This window comes from Candoia aspera, chromosome 1 (assembly GCF_035149785.1).
Source record: "Candoia aspera isolate rCanAsp1 chromosome 1, rCanAsp1.hap2, whole genome shotgun sequence".
Taxonomy (NCBI): Eukaryota; Metazoa; Chordata; class Lepidosauria; order Squamata; family Boidae; genus Candoia; species Candoia aspera.
In genome coordinates, this window is record NC_086153.1 from 28,211,961 (window position 1) to 28,227,015 (window position 15,055).

At 38.2% G+C, this 15,055-nt stretch overlaps 2 protein-coding genes across 2 annotated transcripts in view; one reads left to right on the plus strand and one right to left on the minus strand.

Annotated features, from left to right (window-relative positions):
- The window catches only part of USP34 (ubiquitin specific peptidase 34), a 617,663-nt gene that overhangs the window by 380,449 nt on the left and 222,159 nt on the right, over positions 1-15,055 (plus strand). The window lies entirely within an intron of this gene.
- Positions 1-15,055, minus strand: part of PAPOLG (poly(A) polymerase gamma) — a 33,862-nt gene that overhangs the window by 14,640 nt on the left and 4,167 nt on the right. Inside the window, exons 3-13 of the mRNA XM_063311256.1 lie at positions 14,603-14,758; positions 14,364-14,430; positions 13,314-13,395; positions 13,051-13,160; positions 11,878-11,931; positions 10,781-10,892; positions 9,699-9,788; positions 4,285-4,423; positions 2,998-3,070; positions 2,221-2,341; positions 543-627 (exon numbers count right to left, since the gene is read on the minus strand). Coding sequence (XP_063167326.1) covers positions 543-627; positions 2,221-2,341; positions 2,998-3,070; positions 4,285-4,423; positions 9,699-9,788; positions 10,781-10,892; positions 11,878-11,931; positions 13,051-13,160; positions 13,314-13,395; positions 14,364-14,430; positions 14,603-14,758 — 1,089 coding nt within the window. The remainder of the gene's footprint in view (positions 1-542; positions 628-2,220; positions 2,342-2,997; positions 3,071-4,284; positions 4,424-9,698; positions 9,789-10,780; positions 10,893-11,877; positions 11,932-13,050; positions 13,161-13,313; positions 13,396-14,363; positions 14,431-14,602; positions 14,759-15,055) is intronic.

A 15,055-nucleotide genomic window follows, 5' to 3' on the forward strand; every position in this document is an offset into this window, starting at 1 on the left:
CCCTCCAATGTTTGCTACTCAAGGAAGGTGCCTTACTTTGTGTAATGATAAGGCTGGCCTTAGGTGCATCATTTGCAGTTCTGTCACCAAGACTGGATAAATTGTTTGGGTGCAGATTATGTCCTCCAACTTTGGCAACATTTGTACCATTTCATGGGCTGACTATAGGATAATATAATACATTGCAAAAATAACAAATTAAGTCCCTCCGTTTGGAGGAGATGGGCAGTGACAAATTTGAGAAATACATATTAAGTAAGATTAATATGGTGTCACTATTGCAAATATATATTTTCTAACAAAGTTGAGTCCCCCATCGTGCCCACTTATCACCAGGCAAATGCTTTTACTGCATCCAGGTTTCTTTGTGTTTCCAACACATTCAAATTAATCTTGGATTTTTTTTAATCTGCCATATTTCCATTGTTGTTATTTTATTATATATTTATATCCATCAGATGCTTAGGATGCCTTGCTAGCTAAAATGCAGGATATTGAGTTGTTGAAATGTGAATTCTGAAACCCTATGCGATCTCACATACTTATACTTTTGAAAAAAGTTGGGTGGCTCAAGCAGCTTTGGCCAATCCGATTTTCCTTGAAGAATTTCATCTGTAACCATGAGACCTGTTTAAACATAACACACCTATAGTAAGTGCTTTATAATATACAGTTATAAATCCAGAAGTGTCAGTCCAGAAAACGCACGAAGGCCTTTGAGACTAAGAATAATAGGAGATCTAAACCATATCAGAACTCATAAGAACTTCCCTCAACCTCTACCATCCAATTGTTTTTTCCTGCTGCTCCCGTTCTAGCAATCTCCCCACAACCACCTCACCTCTCCCTATTTCCAGGACTGGCATCCTATCCCATACTGCATGGTAACACTTTGCATCCCATCTTGGATAGTCACTAGTGAGAGCCAGAGCCAATAAAGCAACATACAGCTAAATCACATAACACAATTTGATAAAAGGATGTTATCAGAAATAAGAGAATGAATATGAAAAGAGAGGAGGGGAGCAACAGTCCAATGTGGAAGCTCTACCCTTCGACAGCATCCACATCAAGGCCACCAGTCCCACATTTCTACAATCTCTTGCCTGTTCCTTGAAACAAGAGCTGACTACAAGAGAGACTTCTCTGTGAACCTTTTTCTCCCCATTCTCTCCAGTCCAATGAGTAATTCTGCTCTCTCATTTTTATGACCACTGTTTTCCCTTAAAATGCTGGAGAATAAAGATAGGTGTGTGAAAGGTGAATAGTCCCCTGTGCAAGCACCAAGTCGTGTCTGACCCTTTGGGGGGATGCCGCTTTTGCAACGTTTTCTTGGCAGACTATAGAGTGGGGTGGTTTACCATTGCCTTCCCCCGTCACCTTCCCCAGCCAGCTGGGTACTCGTTTTACCGACCTCAGAAGGATGGAAGGCTGAGTTGACCTGAGCTGGCTACCCGAGAGAGAATCCAGCTTCTGCTGGGATCAAACTAGGGTCGTGGGGAGAGTTTCGGTTGCAATACTGCCGCCTACCACTCTGCGCCACACGAGGCTCTCAAGGATAGGTGTAGGACTGAGCAAAAACAGCAACAATGACCTGAACACTGTTCTTTCTTGCATCAGTAAAGATATACCTAGGGGGAAAGGGAAAATGAGCTCAGCCTTCCTACCACCGCTAATAAATTGCCTCAACCCTGAAACACTCAGGAGAAATTGATCCTCTTCCCCAGAGAATGTCTACATCCCTAAATTTTGCTGAGGGGAAATGGGGGAAGAACACTGGGAAGCTACTTTTGCTTACCCCTCATCCTTGTCTTTTCAGAAACATCTGCGACAGCCAGATACTAATACAGAAATAGCTTTATCCATTTATATATATATATATATTATATGATCGTTCCATGTATTTTTCTATGGCTGTTTGTGGTTTATTGCTTTTGTAAGTGGCTTAGATTCATTTTGACTGGAGTGGTATTGTAATAAATAAATAAATGAAACCTATCACTGTGGCCCATTTTGGAGAAAATAACAATATTGATCAATGAAACTGCATTCCTACAAGACACATACTGAACAAAAGTGACCCAGAGCACTTCTCTGTATCCAGTCAGAAGAGGGAAGAGTAACTCTCTTCATACAGGAGATTATCCAGCAAGTAAGAAACCATTCTTGCCCTGCTATGTAAAATATAAAAAAGGCAATGGAGAAATCAAGATGGCTTACCATATTTGAATTCTTCTACCATGACTGCTCGGGTTGATGTGGACACATTATATGTGGAGTTCTGCTGTGGGTAGGCTGGAGTGATGATGGGCATCAGATGATACCGGTCAGCTGGATTTACCTGTCACAGATGAATGGGTGATTCCATGAAGAACTAGGTTTCAGAATATGCACCAGAAATCTCACCAACTACCAACTCAACAGCTGGCCTTTAGAAAACCAAATACAAATTTAAGCCTTCAGCTCCATTTGAAACAGGGGAATATAATACCAACCTGCCTTACAGCGATTGTTGCCATTATACCAAAGATGCCCAGAAAGTGCTCTGTAGCTGCTAACTAAAGTTTGGTATTCAATAGAAAATGCAGAGAAAGCACCTTCATTTATTAGGGGAACATCCTTTCCCTACTCAGAACAGAGAGTCCCAAAGCAGCCAATAAGTCCAAAGCAATTATAAAATAGCCCAAATAAAGTAGCATAACCACAAAACTGATTACAAGGCACACTACATCACAACGTCACAGTGCCCTGCATGTGTTTTCTCTTGAAACAAGACAGGGGTGTTCAGCATCAGAGGAAGACTTTGCTCCCAACATTAGCTGTTCTCCTCTGTGAACACTTCTTCTCCTCCCATGTAGCCCCATGGAACTCAAAGACCCTCACAGAACAGATAACCCATTTGGAAGAGGAAGGGCTACTGAAGTACTCGTGGGTACTCAAGAGCCCTCCATCCAGAGTTGCCACTGTTGTCAGCTCAAAGTGGTGTGCTTTACAAACCCTGGGGTCCCAGACAGGCAAGTTGAGATTGCTCTCTTCAGGTTGTTTCAGCAAGACAGGATTGGGCCATTCCCTGCAAGTAAGAGAGAAAAGTGGTAGTTCTGGAGAGGAGGCAACCCATGTGAACTTGCTTCATTCTTCTCCAACGCAGACACTGCATATGGGCTCAGAATTTGCTTTGTTCATGATATTAATCTGCACACAATGCTAATATTGTATATATAGGAAATCTGACAAAACATGAAGAACTACATGTCGGAGCTATAGATCATAAACCGTGGAAACATAAGATATACCTGCCTTCCCCAACTTGCTGCCTTCCAGGTATGTTGGACTACAGCAGCCATAACTTCCCACCGGCACTGCCATACTAGCCAGAAGTGGATGCAGGTCAGTAATGTCTAGAGGTTGCCAGGTTGGGAAAGCATATTTTATACCAATGCCAGCTTTTTGCAAACGAATACTAAATGCAAGGGAGATTCATTTTCTGGCATGTAACCAGATTCTGTAATCCTCAAAGCAATTCTTGTCAGGACTGATACAAAGGGAGGGGAAAAATTCAAAGAGTGAATAAGCCCAAGGTCACCTACGTAGAAATAAGAGTTAAAAAAGCCAAATATAGCCTCATTTTAGCAGTTCCCGAAAGGGGAGATTTTGTAACTATCAAAGGAGTGCACAACACCTATGAGGCTGAGGCCCACACTGGCCTTTAAGCCACACCAGGGTTGTACTCCAAAAAGAAGGTGGAGACAAAATTGTTCTATTTGTCTTGTATTTGAAATTAATTTAAACTAAATGCAGCTAACACACTGCAGCCTTCAATCATTTTCCCCTTCTGCCATCCTAAGAATTCTGTTTCAGACAACTTCTGGAAGGGCTGTGGCATTGGCTTCTTCTGAGCATCCTTGTCCTATAGAACAAAGAGAAAGCTAACTGGAGTGGTATTTAAAAGGGATATTCTTCCTGCATTCTTTAAGGAGCGTGCTTACTTCATTAGTAATGGTTGCCTTCCTGAGACAATCCACCATCCAGAATCTAAGCACGTAAACCAATTTTGAACTGAATTCCTCAGAAAGAATTCTAGGCCAGGCAAATATCTTCATTGAACTAATCTGCATAGCAGAAAGCAGATTCCTTTGCACAACAAACATTCAATTTTCCAGGACGAATATCACATGCTTTCACAGCCACTTGACTTGCCAATCATAGCTTAGTGTAATGTTTTGTTGGCCTACAATATAACCTCCATTGCTAACACAGTAGAGCCCCATACATTTATCAACTTACCACTTTGAAAAAACTAAGAAGAATCTGTGAACGAGGGTTGATGCCAAAGCATTTGGATACAACTGACAGGTCCTCGCCACCAGCATGGCCCAAGAAACACCACCAAGGAATCCCAGCATGTTGGAATAAATTCCACGCCCTACAGACAGACATTTGGCATCCAGATGTGACTCAGTATTTCAAACAGTCTGATTCAAAATACTCGTGTAGGCTTTCACGGCTGGCATCAATCAAGCAGCAGTGAGCTTTTGGGCTGAATGCCCGTGGTCTAGTTTTCTTTTGTCCTGCCACAGCTGCTGGTGAAATGTCAGGACAAAAGGAAACTAGACCACGGGCATTCAGCCCGAAAGCTCACTGCTGCTTCAGTCCGATTCAAGTTAGTTTATTTTCTTCTCTAAAGCGAGAAGGTTAAAAGAGATGGAAGAAATAGATGAATGAATTTTCCACTACTTTTGTTTACCACCACTGAATATTTTACTCAGTGGAACAAGTAGCACTCTGGGTACAGGAAAGAAATTTAGAGCAGGAGCACAATGCAAAGGAGTGGAAAAAAAATGACCCCCAGCAGTACTTCCACAGTTAAGACAGAAGCACTTCACTCTCCACTCTCTTTAACTAACTCAGACTTCTATGAAATCTGATGGTAGATCTCTTGCAGCCAACATGGCTCAACACTCAGAAAAGCCAAAACACACACAAACAAAAAATTCTGAAGCAGAAGCTCGCTCATCAGCCTGAGGACTGCAACAACTACCACTGAGTTTTGAGTTCCCCGGAAACAATTTACAGTGTATTTCACTGAGACTTTGATTCCAGCAATTGCTTTCCTTTTGAAAGTGTTCCATCTTGTGGCCATTTCCTTACATATTGGTGTGCTACAAGCCAGGCAAGCATGGAAAAGGCTGAATTTTAAATGCACCTCTCTTGTTGCCTGCAAGTCTGAAGCAGACACACAGACAGCTCTGCACTGCTAATTTGCCTGGCTTCCCTTTAAGGAGAGCAGATAAGCAGCTGCCAAGTTCATTTGAACAACCCAGCCTAGGAAAATAGATTCAGCCCATGGGCTTGTTGTCTGCAGCCCACCAGCTTGATAGTCAGGGATGATGTGTTGGGTTGTAATTCAAGCTTATAGGCACTAGGTTACCTATCCAAATTATATACATACCTTTCAACAGGTTGAGAATAGCACAGAAGAAGTGGGGCAACTAGACTTTTTAACGCCCTTACAAAAGCTTCTTTACTTCAGTTGTCAAATATGTGATTAGCTTGATAATAAACACTATTTTGCTTAGCAATAAGTTGCTTTTTAAAAGGATAAGACATTTAAACAATAAAAAATGAGTAGGTATATCCAGCCAAGCTGTGGCAATATATATTTTTTTATAATTAGTAAGGATGTCACAGTGATTGCTATCAGTCTCAGCACCCTTCCATCAGTTCCAAGCCTGCTGCCAGGGTATCCCCTCTCTCTCCCTGTTGTTTGGATCCCTGGACTTCAGCCCTAGTAGCATCAAAGCAGCACTTATTTCACTAAACGTGCAGCAGCCTGAACCATGACCAGAACCATGTGCTGTAAAAGCTCTGGGTGGCTGAGGCTGTTATCTAGCAATACACAGGTGATTATTTCAAAGCCTTGTTTCAGCAAAGGCTAGAGAAGATACTTGAAATGGGAATGAAAAATAGGGGGCTATCTGAATAGAGATATAAGGCAAGATGAGGTGATAACGGGTGTCAAAGTTAAAAAAGAAACTTACAATCTGAGAGCTTTTGCAGATGATTTGGTGCTGGTTTTGGGAGATCCTTTAAAGGGGACTGAATTACTAATGAGAAAATTGAAAAAATTTGGTGCATTAGTTGGTTTTAAGATTAATAAACAGAAGACAAAGATGTGAACAAAACATATGAAGACAAAAGATGAAACAGAACTGATGAACAAAACAGGTTTCAAGACTGAGAAAAAGGTAAAATGTTTGGCTGTTACTTTGACAAATATGAATTATATATTATTTCAAAATAATTATGTTAGGGCATGGAATGAAGTTAAAAAAATGTGTGAAAATGGGACAAATTACAATTGTCATTGTTGGGGAGAATTTCTGTGATTAAGAATTACCTAGAATGTTATTTTTGTTCCAGGCAATATCTGTTTTGACAACTGTTGTACCAATTAAACAGTGGCAGAAAGATGTATCTAAATTTATCTGGCAGGGGAAAAAAACCATGAGTCAAATATAAGGTGTTACAAGATGCTAAAGAAAGAAGAGGTTTAGGTTTACCTGATTTGAAATTATATTTTGCAGCTTGCTGTTTAGTTTGGTTGAAAGAGTGGGTGATGCTGAGAAATAGAAGATTATTGGAGCTAGAAGGACATGATTTGAGGTTTGGGTGGCATGTTATTTATGGTATTATAATGCTAAAGTTAATGTTGATTTTAAAAAACATTTTGTTAGACGGATCATATTGAGAATCTGGAATAGATATAAATCTTGACTGTGTCTGAAAATACCTTGGTGGCTCTCATCACAAGCAGCATATTATAGAAGAGAAATGATAACTAAACATAAATGGTTACTTATGGTGATATATTAGAATTTTCCCAGGGAGAATTCAAAATGATATCAAGAGATGATCTGATATTAGAAGAATATACGTGTCAATGGTTGTCCTATGTACAATTATTAGAAAGAATATTGTAAGACTGAATTTAGAACAGAATGTACAAATGATGAACATATTATTGCTAAAATGTATAAACTTTTATTGAGATTTGAATCTGAAGAACAAGTGAAAGAATGTATGATAAAATGGGCCAAATGTTTTGGCTATAATATACAAATGGAACAATAGGCAAATATGTGGATGAAAGGACTGAAATTTACATTACTTTATAATCTTAGAGAATTTTTATAAAATGATGTACCGTTGGTACTTCTTACCAGAAAAATGGTCTAAAATGGATAAAGCTACTTCGAATCTATGTTGGAAATGTGAACAACAAGAGGGACTTTTTATCATGTTTGGTGGACATGTAAAAAAGCTAAAAAAATTTGGATTCCAATATATACACTAATTCAGAAGATTTTAAAGATTAACATACAATTGAAGCCAGAGATGTTTCTTTTGGGACTGATTGACAAAGACTTGGAAAAAACTCATGGAACTTTGTTTTTATACATGGTAACAGCAGCGAGACTTTTATATGCACAATAATGGAAGGATTTGACATTACCCACAATGGAAGAGTGGATCATGAAGATGATGGAGCTTATTGAGATGGCTAAATTGACAGCTGTGATTAGAGAAAAGACACTGATTAAGTTCAATGTTGATTGGAAATCCCTTTTGGAATTTTTGTGTGAAACAGAAAAAAAATGAAACTATGATGTATGGATTTAATGATTAGAAAAAAATATTAGATAGAAAAAAATGGAAGTTAGGCTGTAACCCTAGAATAAGAGTTCAATTTAAATCTGTATCTATTACTGATGTAAAAGAAAATTGGAAGTTATTTCTTTATAGTTTTTTTTTTCTTCTTTTTCTTTTGGCATTTTTGGCTTTATTTGCTCTCTTCCCACCCGCCCCACTCCCATTCCAAATATTAGTTCTTATTTATCTTTGTTTAAAATTTTAATAAAATTACAAAAAAAAAAAAGAGGCCATCTATAAATATGTCAAGCAATCAATGTACCTGAACTTTTTCTTACACTTATTAAGGCAAAATGATTCAGCCTACAATTACACAGGAAAGAACAGTCTTCAGACCATTGAAGACCAATAATTTTATCATGGTATAAACTTTTCTCTTGCAATAAATAACAGTTGGCCTTGGAGACTGAGTAACTTAGACTTGAAACTATGTTTTCCAATTGTCATTATGAAATAGATAAAAGGTTACAGCAACTTTGAGGGAGGAACTGTTAGTACATCAAAGAGAAGGACTGCAAAATGGTATCATTTTGGAACAAAGCTCTGTCCTATATCTCCTGTTTACCAGACTAGCATATTAGAACTATCAGAATATCAGATCAGGCCCAGAGCCATCAATATCAATCTTCCATTTCCAAAACAAGTTTGGGTGCTCTCTGGATGCCAGTGAGTGCTCAAACTTTCTCAGAATATGACCCCAGCATATAATGTTCAGAGGTACACAGGCTCAGTTTGTGGAGGTCAATTTAGGTTTAGTTTCTATTAAATGCTCCCAAGCCTATCTTCCGCAAATTTAGTTAACTGTTTATGATTTGTAATCTGCTCAATTGGGATATTGTGAATTTTAAAAATATATGTTTTATTGAACATTTGAAAAGTAGGAGAGGACAAACAATTTTAAAAATTAGTTTTCTTGTCATTTATAAATAGTTGATTACAACTAAACAGGAATGAGATATATAGGAAAGCAGTACACGTGTAGGCTCTAAGTGATATATAATCAGAAGGATACATCTAAGGCAAGTATACATTTAATTAAGATGAGGTAGAAAACCTCTTCCTAAAATGTTTGGTAGGTAGGAGAATGCTTAAGCCATAGGGAGCCTCTTCTAGAATGTGAAAAGAATGGAAACACGGATATTGGTTTAAAAAGTCATGTGTTTCAATCCCTTGGAGAGCTGACATTATGTTTAAAGTTTCTCTGATAAAAAATGAACAACTACTTCAGTCTCACTGGAAAATATCAAAAAATGTCTCAGTGTCCAGAAGCAAATCAGTTATTTTTTTTCTCCTGTAGATAAGGATAACCTCAGAAAATGCTAAGTTAAGACTAGTTATGTCTGCTATTGTATGTATGTTCTAATAATGCACCTTCATAACCAATAAGAATGAGAGGGGCATTGTGACTCCTTCAACCTTGGGACTGAACTCTTTCTGCAATACAAAATAGGGATTACAGCTGACTACAGGATATAATTTGCACAATGATCATTTTTATAACGGAGTGAGTGCAAATCCTATCCCCAATGAGGACAGCTCACCATATTTCCTTGGTTGTATTACCGAAGAAACTACTTCTTGACTCTCACAGGAACCTCAGTGCTACTTGCCAGGCCCAGGAGAGGCTTTGAGGTAATTGCAGTAACTGGGCAACTGCAATTTTTCCGTTCTTGTTCTTACATAGGACTGGACTCTTATACAACCTGGGTAGAAATTCATGCTCAAATACCAATGCTTAACTACTTGATGTGGCTTACAGTAGGTTTTGAGCATTCAACAGGAATGGCAAACAGATACCCAGGTGCTTCTTTGCAAACATTAGACACATGTAAATTTGTTTTAGGATCCACCAAATTTATGGTCCAACTGCCATTATGAAGATTTGCAGGCAACATTCATATATGACAAGCTCACTTGGCTTAGCCTAAAGAGTCATTTCAAGGACTATTAAGCCCTGAAGCTTAATACTTGATGTATTAAGTACTTACGTTTAGCCCACAGTTTAATTGCTCTGAGTGTCAGCCTGAAGTTCTCCTTGTTTGGTACCAAATGAAGTATTTCATCAGTGACTCTGCAACCTGCCGACAAACATTAAAGTTTCAAGTTAAACAGGGCAAAGCACCAATAACAGCAAGCAATGGTCTACAGCAGCATTTCTCAGCCTCCTGCTCTCCAGACAGAATGCACCACACTGTCAAGAATTCCCAGCCATGTTCAGTGTAATTTGACATATCTGGAAGTTTCCAGGTTGGAAAATGTTGGTACATAACGCCTTTGTTTTGCTTAAGTCATCCTGAAAAAAAAAAAGGCTAAAACTGTCAGTCTGAAACAGTAATACTAAATTTTATCCCATATAAAGAAAAGTAATTTTCAGAAAGATGAAATCTTTTATTTATACCTAGAGCATTTTACCATAACTTTTCCATGTCCAAGGATTATTCTAAATACTAGTTCCTTAAATCTAGTTGCTATAACAATCATATAATTTTAAGATACCGTAGCTTAAATTTTTGTTATTTTTCTTTCTGATTGAGAGAGGGATATAAACTCTTTAAACAAATTAAATTCTTAGGCAGCATATTAATTATTAAAGGATTTATAGATCACATTTCTATCAACAGATGGCCAAATTGTTTGAAGAACAGAAATGATATCAAAAACCAATGTCTATTTTTTCCAATATTGGTGATGTAGGAGCATCTTTTGGAATTTGCCTTTGTGTTAATCTGGTCATATTGTATCATCATCCTGACTTATCCAACAGGGTTGTTGCAAGAACTAAAGCATTTCTTTTTGAATGCTGAAAAATGTTACATGCTATTTACATCTGAATATCAGAGTTCCATCACATTTTAAGCAAGCTGCATTTCAGAAGTCAAAGATCCATGCAACTGCAAGCTTTAAGCATTAACACATGAGATACTCAAAAGCACACATGCCATCTGAACATCACTGCCCAGCAATTGTTTCTCAGGTTTTAGAAGACAAGTCAGTTGTCCTTAGCCTGAATCCTCTAGCAGGGCTGTAAAACTGCATGAAGATGCCAGACTGGGGAAAGCTTTGAGATTACCATTTAAACTCCGAATACATCTGATATCAAGGGTTCTCAGATGTGCATCATCTCGAAGGTCCAGGCTATCTGAAATGCTTGGCAGTGGTAGTCTTGCAAACACAAGGTCAATCTAGAATGTAAGAAATGAAAATAGTAATCAATCAGCAGTAACTCTGAACAATTTGCTACCAAGTAGCAGGCTCACTGGCTTGATCCATGTATCCTGCTCAGAAGGCAGAAGAAACATCTTCACAAAAATCCATACACAAAGCCTGTGTAATACTGCGTCACTCTTGCAATTCATATGCACTTCTTCTAGTACTGTAGAAAAAAGGCTGTGCAATGTCACACACAACAGCCACCATAATGAACTGCTGCATGCTCATTACATCTAGTACAGTCAGACTTCAGTTTTGCAGGACTTACTACTATATTTCCCACACCCTCAAGATTTATCAGTTGAGCCCAAGGCTGTGTGAAATAGTAAGTATTTCAGTATTTGCAGTGGTAAGGCATAGGTTAGTGTTTAAAAGTTTGCTTCTCAGTGTGCTAATAAATGACAACCTTGTAAATATCTTCCTTTAGTTTACATATCTGTTAGGGTACCAACTATTTTTTTAATAAATACAAATCACTTTACTTTTGTATTTTGACAAAGAAATGTCTTATTGCCAATTTCCAATGTGAGCTATTTTTCTACATTTGTGTGCAACTTTTATTAGTATACTTTCTTTTCCAGTGCCTTTCTTGTTGATTATTGATCAGGAAAGGTAAATGTTAGCTGAACTTCATTTGATGTTAGCATTCCTGCCACCCTGAAGACCAATGGGAACCTAGCACAGATTTTCTCCCAGTGGAATCTGACAAACTTCTGTTATGTCACTGCATGAGCCAAGTGCCAAGCCATTCCTAGTCTGAGCCAACTGCATACGTCTCTTCAGCCACACATGGAGAGAATCTATATAGGTATCCCTCCACTTACCCAAACACCACCTTAAGAACAAGCTCTTGTTCTTAAGGAAAAGAAGAACTGGTATATTTAACTTTCATCAAATTCAAATTTCAAGCAGAAGCTGTCTATAGTACATAAAAAAGACAAAGAAGAATATATTTACCTCAATACCATCAAATTCAAACTTGATCACTGGTACATATGCATCTTCTACTGCCTGTAGGAAGGAGCGAAAAACATTTATTTGAACCAATTTTGAATTATTTCACTTCTTCCAGAGTGCAGACATTCAACATGGTCATGGATGTAACTTTTACTAAAGAGAAATAGAAGGCTCAGATATCTCAGCTTCACTGAAGGCATAACCTTTACATACCTCAGTAAAAAGCAGTATTTACCTCACGCTTTAAAACAGCAAGTTTGTTCTTATTAAAACAAAATTTAAGTATTACCAGCACCCCACAAAAGTCAGGGTTCAGGTTACAAGAGATTTTAATAATCATAGGTCCTGTATCCCAGCCAAGATAGAAGAAGCTGCCTTGTATCAATTAACATCTGCCCTAGGATGGCCCACTATCCCTGGATCTTCCCAAAAACTTAACTGGAAAACACATGGCAGCCTTTCTATAAAACTGCTCAGCTATAACAATATTTCTTTCTTCTCTTACTTGTGCTATCAGTGCTTTTGGACCTGGGATCTTCCCCAAGCTAAGGGAACAAGAAAGGATGGGGAATAAAGCTTTTGTGTTGTGGCAGATCCCTTGGGTGCACCCCATAATGTTCTTCAAAATTGTAATTTTTGATGCAACAGAAAATGAATAAACAAATAAGAAATAAGCATGCTAACTATTTTAATTTTAGTGTCTGCCTTTGCCCTCTTCATTTTTTGGAGAGTACCTTGTTATACGTTCCTCCAAGACCTGGAACAGATCTTGGAAAGGAGGATTTTCATATTCCATCTACTATAAATGGCTAGTCCTGAGGAAGTGGGGAAACATTTAGAGCAGTGCTTTTCAAACTTGGCAATTTTAAGATGCATGGACTTCAACTTCCAGAATTCCCCAGCCAGCATGCCGGTTGGGAAATTTTGGGAGTTGAAGTCCACACATCTTAAAGTTGCCAAGTTTGAAAAGCACTGATTTAGAGCATAAACTTGAATGAATCTAAACTCCAATTAATACAAAATAAAACATGTTTATACATTTTGTATCACCTCAATATAGCTCTTCTGAACCTCACAAGGCTTGTCAATAAACAGCTTTCACACAGACCTCCCTAAAGGTCAAGTGAATGACATGTACACCTGAGATGGTTAAAGCAAGACAAAGTGACTTACTCTCAGATTTCTGATTCCATCTTGGAGTTTCAACTTTTCAAAAAATGACTGGAAGAAGTCTGATCTTTCTACATGTCTAGGGGCTACACAGAGCGCGTCTATATCAGCACCTACCGAAAAACAGCCATAGCAATTCGTTGTTTAAGATGATGAACATTTTCACAGTTCAAGACTGTTTATAACAGCCTTTCCCAATTTCACAGCCTATCCATGCCAGCTGCAAATTATGCAAACTGTAGTCCAATGTACCTGATGGGTCTTACCTTTGGTGTGGACTCCAAGCCGATAGGAACCAAATGTGAATATTTTGCCACCAGCTCTGGATGAGACTGATGATGGCAGATTCTACAATAAAGTAGGAAATAGTTTTACTTTGAAAAACCAAGTCAATAAGCTTTTCCAATGATGTGTATAATTATATTTGACATGTGCACATGTGGAGGTACAACAGCAGTTCCACTATGCTCAGATTTTTTTAATGTTCTCATCAATACCCAACCCTCCTATCCAAGAAGTATTTCAGTTGTGGCCATTATTCCCAACTTGTTTTGCAGTGAGTGGCAAGATGGCAATGGTCTTGGCTAAAGCTGTTTGCTTTTCCCAAAACTTTCTGATGCAACTAGTGTAGTATTTTTAACTTCCTGGTATTTTTTCCTTCCTTTATCCACCTATACCTTATCTACTGAGCTGTAAGCCATTTTATCAGCTGCTATGAACCACCCTGAGTACGTTATACTGTACAACAGACTGGCATGTTCTGGCATTATGCTAAACCATAATGGAGCTTGTCCAGTTTTAACATATTTTGTAATTTCAGCCACTGTGGTTTGCAAGCCATAATTTATGACCATGTATTGTGAGCCAAGTCAATTGTAGCTTATCCATCAACCTTTGAGCAAACACTAGCTAAGTAAAGTACTCAAGTAAGGTGACATCTTGTCTTCAGCCTTTGGCTCCCTCTACCCTGGAAAAGAAATCCTGTGAAGACAGAGTTTGACTCTATCAAAGATTTAACAACAATGATAACTCATGAGCTTTCCAAAGCAATCAAGTATCATTTGCTGCAGGTCTTGTGGCTTCAAAGATTATCCCAATTGCCTCCAAAACAGGGCTGGCAGAAAGGAAGGGAAAGTGGGAGATGAAGAGCTCCACGGAGGGAACATTTAGTCTTCTGATATATGGCAGGATACCTACATCCTGACAGAACACATCTCTCAAAGAACAGATAAATCTCTATTACTCCCAACAGAATTCTATCTTAAAACAAGGTAAGTAAACAGTCTGGAGGGGTCAGGCTTTGACAAGCCTCTTACCTTATTTGCAGCAACTTCTGTAATCCACCCTTTAACCAAGTTATTTAGTTTGCTGAGAACAGCTAACCTGCAGAGAGGAAATATTCAATATAAACAAAACATTTAAAAAGTGGCGCTAAAAATTGGCGTCAAGGTACTCATCCTATTGTAATTCCACCAAGCCAAACTTCACTATTATGACTTTGGTAATTAGAAAATGGTCATTTAGGGTCAGCAATATTACACGCACTCCCTCTTACCTGCAATTCAGCTCTTCCTCCTCTTCAAATACACCAAAAGGCTTCAGGGCTTCAATCAATTTCTGCGTATAGATATAATCTATTTCCCTTGGTGGTGCCAAACTAATGGGAGAAGTAATTCCGTAGTGCCTTTCCAGCTGGTTCTCCAAATAATTTCTGTACAGAAAATTTACATAAATCAAGGCTAAGGAGTTTATTTTTCTCCACCACAACCAGCTCTTTTCTTCACATCCTCACTGCATATTAAGGAAGTAATTTAGCTGCTTTAAACTCCAGAATTTGCAGAAAAAGAAGCTATTATAGGAAATAACTTCAGATCTGAAGTGAAGTTCTACAGTTCAAGCAACCTTAGAAAGGCACGTTTCCATTATATTAGAAAGTAAAGTTTCTACTAATATCAATTCAGACTTCAAAATAGTTTGCATCTCAAGGGGGAAAAAAGTAGTTTTTTAC